Source organism: Lipotes vexillifer, unplaced genomic scaffold, assembly GCF_000442215.2.
Source record: "Lipotes vexillifer unplaced genomic scaffold, Lipotes_vexillifer_v1.1 scaffold61, whole genome shotgun sequence".
NCBI classification, from domain to species: domain Eukaryota; kingdom Metazoa; phylum Chordata; class Mammalia; order Artiodactyla; family Lipotidae; genus Lipotes; species Lipotes vexillifer.
Window position 1 is genome coordinate 187,587 of NW_006787051.1, and position 9,340 is coordinate 196,926.

Consider the following 9,340-nt stretch of genomic DNA (forward strand, 5'->3'; position numbering starts at 1 on the left):
GATATGTGGTTATTAGGTCACCAGGGCTTGATGACTGGATGAATATGAAAGGAAAATAAGAGGAAGGATTAAAAACTGATGCTTAGTTTATAGAAGTCAAACACAGGCAAAACTAAACTACAGGATTGAGAGCCAGGAGAGTGATTACCCTTGGAAAAGTGTTGACTGGAAGAGGACAGAGTGGGGCTCTTGATGTGAGTGCTGGTTCATGACTGTGTTCACCTTGTGAAATTCATCAAGCTGTGTACTTAGGAAATATGTACTTTTCTCTATGTATGTTCTGGTTACTATGCTGTGTAACAAACCATCCCAAACTTAATAGTGTAAAAAAATGGCCATTTTTTTATGCTCACAGATTCTGGGAATTTGAACAAGACATGGCAGGAATGGCTTGTCTCTGTTCCCTGATGTCTGGGACCTCATCTAGAAAGTTCAAACGTGTGGCGGGTGACTTGAGGCTGGTGGCTGGAATCATCTGGAGGCTTCTTCACTCACATGTCTGATGCTTGAGCTGGGACTGTCAAGCAAAGTACAGACACCTGACTCCTCCTGTGGCTTGGGCTTCTCACAACATGGCAGCTAGGTTCCAAGAGGGAGCATCCTGAGAGGGAGCTTCCAGACAGTGAGTGTTCAAAGAAAACCAGAAGGAAGCTGCATGGACTTTTATGATCTGGTCTCAGAAGTGACACAACATCATTCCTGCCATCCTGAGAGGGAGCTTCCAGACAGTGAGTGTTCAAAGAAAACCAGAAGGAAGCTGCATGGACTTTTATGATCTGGTCTCAGAAGTGACACAACATCTTTCCTGCTATACTCTATTGACTGAACAGCCACAAGGAAGGAGCATCAAAGAATTTGTGACTATTTTTTAAAACTGCCACAATGTTATACAATAGTAATAATAATAAATACTGGTGCTAGGTATTTTGGCTGATAAGCCAGAGATAGGGATTATAAGAGAAAGAGCAGATGGGGGAAGATAATGAGCTCAGTTATGGAGTCAAAGGGCTGAAGGTGACTGTGGAATGTCCGAGTGGGGACATCCAGACAGCAATTAGTGGTATAGGTAGGTCTGGAGCTCAAAGAGAGTTCTTGGGAGACATTAGATGCAAAAGGAGATCCTGTGGGTGACCAAGATTGACCAGAGAGAGTTGGGAGGATGGAAAGAGAGGAAGGCCTAGGACAGAGTCCAAAAAAACCACCAAAACAGGAGGGGTGGACACAGGGGCTTATGAAAGAGACCGAGAAGAAATAAGCAGAAAACCAAGACATTATGGTATCAATAGAAGCCATGGGAAAAGAGGATTTCAAAAAAATAAAATAAAATGTTGGAAACTATAGATGTTCCTTCCAAGAAACTCTCTGAAAACACAAATCTAGCCATATCACTTAACTGTGCAAAACATTTCATGAGTTCTTCATTGCCTTTAGATAAAATCCTAGCTGTATAACATGACTGACAAAGCTCTCTCTGAGCTGTCCTCTGTCCACCATTCAGACTCATCTTTTACCACTAGCCTCTCAGGTTCACTACAAAAACCAAGTGATGTTCTCCCAGTCACCCATGCTTTTTGAAATCTCTATGCCTTTGCATACTCTATACACTTTGCCTGAGTGCTCTTCACTCTTCCATCTTATACTTGACTAACTCCTATTCATCCTACAGAACCCAGTCTCAATTAGGACCCTTTCTATGTACTGCAATAACCCTCTGTGTACCCACCTAACAGAGTACCCATCAGACTGATGTGTAATTGCCTATCTACCTGACTCTTGCCCCCTACCAGACTGTGAGTTTCTGGAGGGCAAGGAATGTGTTTCATTCATCTTTTATCCCCAATACTTAGCACAATATTGGCCTGGCACATAGCAGATGTTCTGGTTATGACTTGAAAAAGCCTGGTTGACTGAGAAAGATGATAGTAGTGAAAGGGACATCAAGTTGAGGGAGAATTTTTAGGATTTTTTTGTTTGTTCTGGTATGGGAGGTTTAAGCACGTTCACAGAAAGGGAAAACTGAAAGAGGTTGAGGATCTAGAAAACACATGAAATAACGGGTGAGATCAGGCATGAGAGGTAACAAGAAGGGAATGAGGGCAAAAATGCCACAGGATGGCCCCCATCACACTCATCCAGCAGGAAGGATAGGGTGCAGGTAATGGAAACAGAGCTCATATCTGATGTGACAGGCATTCTTTGTCCCTGGAGACTAGTTCAGCACCTGACACAAATGAGCCATTCAGTGAATAGTTGTTCAATGAATAAAAAAATGAGGTGCGAGCAGGGAACTTGCACAGGGTAAAACAGAATGAATTTCTGAGCCTACACTGGCACACAGCTCTCCTGACTAGAGGGCCCCTGTGTAGTTCAACTTTGAGGAAGGCGGAGGGAGACGAGGCGTAGCCTTAACGTCTGAGGCATGCACCTCCACCATCTCCAGGGACCCCATTAGAGATGTTTAGTTGGGCAGGTGTAAGCCCAGGCCCTAGGAGAGGGGGCGGAGCGCAGGAGCCACACTGCCTCCACTCCTTCAGTAGCGGCTGGCCCTGGTTGTGTTGCTAAGAGCTTCAGAAGCCAAAGACGGAGGAATCACACCTGGAGACCAAGGGCAGCTTGGCACTACCCCCACCTCCTGAAGCCACCTGCAGGCAGAGGCCCTGGGTATCTTACACCCAGGGACCAGGCCACAGAACCATGAGCCAGGACAGCAAAGTGAAGACGACAGAGTCCAGCAGTTCTGCCCCACCCAAGGCCAGGTGAGAGATCCTGGTCCCCTGTGTAAGATCTGTCTGCCTCACCAGATGGAGCCTGATCCTTCTTTGCTGCTTCCGGTCACGACCGCAGCACTGAACGGTGAATAAGTGAAGCACAACTTCCCCTCTTGCCCACAGGAAGTTGCTGCCTGTCCTCGACCCATCTGGGGATTACTACTACTGGTGGCTGAACACTATGGTCTTCCCAGTAATGTATAACCTAATCATCGTCGTGTGCAGGTTTGGCACTATGGGAAGGGCCTTAAGCAGAGACCAGGGCTAAAGAGTGAGGCCCAGGAGAGGGGCGGGTCCCTTGCAAGGGCTGGTGTAGTGGCGGCGTCTATACGAGAGCCCAGCGCTTAATGCTCAGCGGCTGTGGGAGAACACCTAACACACAGAGGGCGCCCTTAAGCCAGTCCTTTCTGTCCCTGCCACGCAGAGCCGGCTTCCCCGATTTGCAGCACTATTATCTGGTGGCCTGGTTAGTACTGGACTGCACGAGTGACCTGCTCTACCTACTGGACATCGTGGTGCGCTTCCACACTGGTCAGTGAGTCTCAGGACTGACTTTTTTTCCATGTTCCCTTCCTAAAGAGAGCCTCTTAGTAACAAGAAAGTGACCCCCTCCCTGACAGCACTTTCACATGCCTCTATGTTTACAGTATCCCTGGGCTCACCCCAGAAACCCTGGAGCAGGGTTAAGCCGGCCCCCACCCTGTCCCCGGTAACTGTCTCCCTGGCCTGCCCTGGCCTGCCCACCCTCAACCTCGTTTCTGGAGCAGGCAGATGCCCTGACTCCACCCTATATGTGACATCACCCACGGCGGCCCCCACTTCCCCCACCAGGATTCTTGGAACAAGGCATACTGGTGGTGGACAAGGGTAGGATCTCGAGTCGCTACGTTCGCACCTGGAGCTTCTTCTTGGACCTGGTTTCCCTGTTACCCACGGAAGTGGCCTATGTGAGTCTGGGTCCGCACACACCCACGCTGAGGCTGAACCGCTTTCTGCGGGTGCCCCGCCTCTTTGAGGCCTTTGACCGCACGGAGACCCGCACAGTTTACCTGGAGGCCTTCCGCATCGCCAAGCTGATGCTTTGAGATTTTGCTGTCATCCATTGGAACAGCTGCCTATACTTTGCCCTGTCCCGGTACCTGGGCTTCGGGCGTGACGCCTGGGTGTACCCCGACCCCGCGCAGCCTGGCTTTGAGCAGCTGCAGCGCCAGTACCTCTACAGCTTTTACTTCTCCACGCTGATCCTGACCACCGTGGGCGATACGCCGCTGCCAGACCGGGAGGAGGAGTACCTCTTCATGGTGGGAGACTTCCACTGGCCGTCATGGGTTTCGCCACCATCATGGGTAGCATGAGCTCTGTCATCTACAACATGAACACTGCAGATGCAGCCTTCTACCCAGACCACGCCCTGGTGAAGAAATACATGAAGCTGCATCACGTCAACCACAGGCTGCAGCGGCGAGTCATTGACTGGTGAGGATGCTGGGGTTCCAGACCAGGACAGGGAGAGGTGTACTGGATAGAATCTGAGGAATGTGGCTGGGTTCTTATTGCCTGGTGGATCAGGCAGGGCATTCAGGATGTGGCTCATTGGAGGGTTCACTGGGTGGGACTTGGAAAAGGATTTCCTCCACTAATTGGAATATGGACTTAGGGCGAGGGTTTGGGTAAAAGATTGACAGGGAGAGGAATTCATACACAAGGAAGGATAACCCAGAACCCAGGGAATGGGAACTGCCACCACCTGATGGGACTCAGAAGGTCCTGGAAGAGGTAAGAGGGAAAAGCAATACTCTTCAGGGGATGGCCAACAACAAGACGGTTAACTATGTCGTGGAGTCCATACTGTAGGCTGAACAAAGGGAAGTGTCACCAAGTTGGGGACCTAGAGCAGAGGATCGCTAAAGAAGATGGGGCTTGGTGACTGAAGTAGATATCGGTGATATGGTACAAGACATCACTGAATGGTGGGTGAGTAGAGCCTGACAAGAGCTAAAGGGTATCCTAGTCACTGTTCACTGGTGGAGGCTTCCAGGCCCTGGGTGAGGGAGGAGCTGTCAAAACATATCTCTGACCAGCAGGTAGTGCATTAAAGATGTTTATCAACCAACTGTCAAGTATTCCCATGACCCCTGTGAGAACTCAGTGTGGTTGGGTTCTTGGCTGAGGCTGGGCTGAGAGCCCTGATGGAAGACGTAGAGGGAGGCATGTAGCGGGCTGGTGAGGACTGATGATGTACCTTGCCCCCAGGTACCAGCACCTGCAGATCAACAAGAAGATGACCAATGAGGTAGCCATCGTACAGCACTTGCCTGAGCAGTTGCGGGCAGAAGTGGCCGTGTCTGTACACCTGCCTACTCTGAGCCGGGTGCAGATCTTCCAGAACTGTGAGGCCAGCCTGCTGGAGGAGCTGGTGCTGAAGCTGCAGCCCCAGACCTATTCACCAGGCGAATATGTCTGCCGCAAGGGGGACATTGGCCGAGAGATGTACATCATCCGAGAGGGTCAGCTGGCTGTGGTAGACGATGATGGTGTCACTCAGTATGCTGTGCTTGGTCCAGGGCTCTACTTTGGGGAGATCAGCAACATCAACATCAAAGGTGGGCACGCCATCATTCGTCCCGGAGACAGGGCTAGGGGAGGGGAATGGGGACAGCAGAACCCCATGCTGAGACCAGGTGGTACTTCAGAGCCTACAGATTAAGGACACCTGGCCCTTGCCTGAGCCACTAGAGGGCTCAAGAGAGAATCCGGACAAGGAGGGTCTGTTCCCTGAGAAGAGGCTGTGCCAAGGTCAATGAGCAGGGTGGGTCCTTGGAAGAGAAAGTAGACCTGCTCTGTGGATAGCCACCCAAGGCACCAACAGATCAGTGGAAAGTGCAGAGATAATAACAATCAATAATAATAATAATAATGGCTAATATTTATTGCCTGCTTACTACATGCCTTGTTCAAAGTTCTCCACATGTACCAACACATCAAATTCTCACAGCAGCTCTATAAAGTAGGTACTATTATCCCCATTTTAAAGGTAAGAAAATTAGAGCACAGAGAGTTTGGGGAACTTGTCCAAGGTCACACAGGTAATAAGTATACACTCCTGGGAACAGTACAAGAAACAAATTTCTCAGAGCCAAATGGAAAGGAAGGTAGAAGGAAGGAATTCCTATTTACTGCATCAGCTCCAGTCCAGGCCAGGTACTGCACACTGGCTCATTTGTTCCTCCTATCAGCCTGTGCAGTAGGAGTTGTTATACCTAATCACAGGTAAAGACACTGAGGCCACAGGAGATGGGAAAGACTGAAAAGGGTGTGAGAGCACTGGATGTGCTCTCAGTCTGGGGACCCCACTCTCCAGTTGTCCTAAATACCTCACATCTTCCTCCAAGGACCCCCTCAAGACCCACATCTTGTATGTAGTTGGCCACTGTTTACCTGACTTTGGACAAGTCAATTCCCTCTTTTAGGCCTCAGTTTCCTCACCTACCCAGGAGGGATGATATTAAAAACCCAAAGAGTTATTTGGGAGGATTAAATGAACTATGAGTGAGGCACCCAGTGCAATGCCTGGCACATAGCAAGAGTTCAACAAACGGTAGTTCCCTTGCCCCTTCTAAGGTCCTTCTACCTCTGAGATGTTGCAGCATTCAGACGAACCTATCTTCCCACCCGCCACCCACCAATATCTTTCTAAAATGCAAATGACACCATACAGTTCTCCTGCTTGAAATATTTCAATAGTTTCTCACTGTCCTCAACACAAGGTCTGGACTCCTTGCCAGGGCTACGAGGCCAGCATGACCTGGCTCTCTCCATCTCTCCTCACACCCTGAACTTCAGCCTCCCTGGACTGCTTACTATATTCTGTAACCACCTGACTCTTTCCTAAGTCCATCCCTCTGCTCGCCTAGCTGCCCTCCCCACCCCCTCCCCTAGTTACCTCCTACTCAGTCCAGGCATCAGTTCCTCCAGGCTTCCCTAAATTCTCTGCCTTACAGCTTGTCAGGGGCTCTCTGCCTGTCTTCCCACAGTACCAGATGCACATCTACGCTGCATTGGCTATACTGGTACATAACTATCCCCTTAAATGTCTAAGTCCTCTAGACTGTGAACTCTTGGAGGCAGGTCACTGATACCCACCCAGCACAGGGCCCAGTCCCTACCCAGTACTCTACTGGATGAGAGAATTGATGAGGCAGGAAGAGAGGCTCGGAAGCACAAATGTGGAAGTGGGGGTCCTGGTTCCAGAGGGAAATGCCCCCTCACGCCCACCCTGACTAACCTCCCACACGTCTGCCCGTGGCCACAGGGAACATGTCTGGGAACCGCCGTACAGCCACAACATCGAGAGTCTCGGTTATTCGGATCTGTTCTGCCTGAGCAAGGAGGACCTGCAGGAAGTGCTGAGCGAGTATCCACAGGCCCGGGCCGTCATGGAGGAAAAGTGCCGTGAGATCCTGCTCAAAATGTACAGGTTGGACGTAAATGCCGAGGCAGCTGAGACCGCCCTACAGGAGGCCACGGAGGCCCAGCTGCGAGGCCTCGACCAGCAACTCGATGATCTGCAGACCAAGTTCGCGCGACTCCTGGCTGAGCTGGAGTCCAGGGCACTCGAGATCGCCTATCGCATCGAGCGGCTGGAGTGGCAGACTCGGGAGTGGCCAATGCCTGAGGAACCGGCCGAGGCCGACGATGAGGGCGAACCTGGGGAGGGAACGTCCAAGGATGGAGAGGGCAGAGCTGGCCAGGAGGGACCCCCAAGCCCAGAGGGACCCCATGGCCATTCCCCAGACCCCCACCACCAATTGAATCCAGAGTTGCAGGAAAGCCTGCCTGCAGAAACTCTGCCATCCAGTCTGCTAGGTTACAGAGATGGGAGTGAATTGGGTATGTAGATGTACCACCTAGAGATGCAGGAGTATAGCACACATTTATCCCCTGCTCACGCAGCGCACACACACACACCCACGCACACACGTACACACACCTATTTGCATATATCCACACTGGCCGTGAGACTCTGAAATCCATATAAAATGCTCTGGAGTTCCCCTTCTCAGAGCACACATGCTTTCTCACATAGATACGTCTTATACCCACATCATATATGCACATTCAGTCACACACCTCATAAACACACATATACTGAGAATCACACATCAGTACACACACTTGTGAACACACAAAAGTACTGCCATAACCCTCTTGTTCCAAGATATCTTTTAAATGCCCCTCCATATGGGAGGTTCACAAGTGTACCCTGCAAGTAGCACTTCAATAAATATTTGCTTCCTCACTAAGCATTTATGGGGCTGATGGGAAAAAGCAAAGCCAATGTGGTCCAGGATGAATTCTGTCTGAATTCTCGGTTACAGGGGCAAGGGGCACAGGCTGTGTAGAGTTGGTGGGTTGGATTCAAAGAGGAGGGAGTACCTGATGAATCAAGAAGCATTGAGCTGGGCTTCCCTGGTGGCGCAGTGGTTGACAGTCCGCCTGCCAATGCAGGGGACACGGGTTCGTGCCCCGGTCCAGGAGGGTCCCACATGCCGCGGAGCGGCTGGGCCCGTGAGCCATAGCTGCTGAGCCTGCGCGTCCGAAGCCTGTGCTCTGCAACGGGAGAGGCCACAACAGTGAGAGGCTCACGTACCGAGAATATTATGGTATATTCTTAGGAAACACAGTTACAGAGGGGTGGTTCCAAAGTCTGTTACATAAATCTCAAAGTGCCATAGCTAACGCAACTGCTCTACTTGGCCTCTGTTCTTCAAAAAAAAAAAAAAAAAAAAAAAAAAAAGAAGCACTGAGCCAAGGCAAAGCAGGCTTATGCATCACACTGCTGTAAGTGTGCACATGTTTTCATAGACACATTCACATATACACACTGACCATTGCCTCTCACAGCAGAGTTTGTGTCCTCAACCTCATGAGCTCTGAAGGGTTTGATCTAGCTTAGTAAGCCAGAGGAAATACCTCTGCTCCTTTTTCCTTCCTTTGGTTCAGCCCTGGAACCTGAGGCCAGGGCTACCTTGCTCTCGGGACTGATTCCAAGGGGAGAGTATTTCCCAGGACTACTCAGCTGGCCCTGTCCTACCATGCTGGTTCTCAGAGCTGGCCTTTGTCCTATCAGAAACCCAGCCCTCCTCCTCTATACATTCCAAGATATAGGGTGGAGAATAGAGACTAGGTGGAGTGGAATATCATGACTGGGGACAACAGGAGATGAGTGTTTGGGGAGTTTTGGAGAAACTTTTACATACTTAGAAGAAGGTCTGCAGGTTTGGGGCGGAAGAGGTGTTGTTATAGGGTCTGTGGAGCAGAGTCAGGTGTCATCTCCGAATCAGGCTCACCCTTGCCACAACTCTAGCTCCTCCAGGGCCTGGCAAGTCTTTGGGTGTGGGCTGTGCCAGGTGGTATTTTAAACTGTGCCTGGAATTTAACTTATCAATATCAAACTGATAAATTTATATTACACTGTTGAGTGATGACACACTCAGAGATCAATGCCATTGAAAGAAAAATTTATTACTTAGAGTCCTCAACAGGAGGGGGCACACTGTGCCATGCAGGGC

The 9,340-nt window shown here is 50.2% G+C and overlaps 1 protein-coding gene across 1 annotated transcript; it reads left to right on the plus strand.

Moving 5' to 3' along the window:
* The first annotated feature begins 2,694 nt into the window (after positions 1 to 2,694).
* CNGA4 (cyclic nucleotide gated channel subunit alpha 4) lies at positions 2,695 to 7,666 on the plus strand. The gene is given in 8 exon segments (XM_007459864.1): positions 2,695 to 2,756; positions 2,892 to 2,993; positions 3,193 to 3,299; positions 3,600 to 4,079; positions 4,082 to 4,244; positions 5,022 to 5,371; positions 7,081 to 7,109; positions 7,112 to 7,666. Coding segments are annotated over 8 exon segments (1,848 nt in total).
* Positions 7,667 to 9,340: the final 1,674 nt, after the last annotated feature.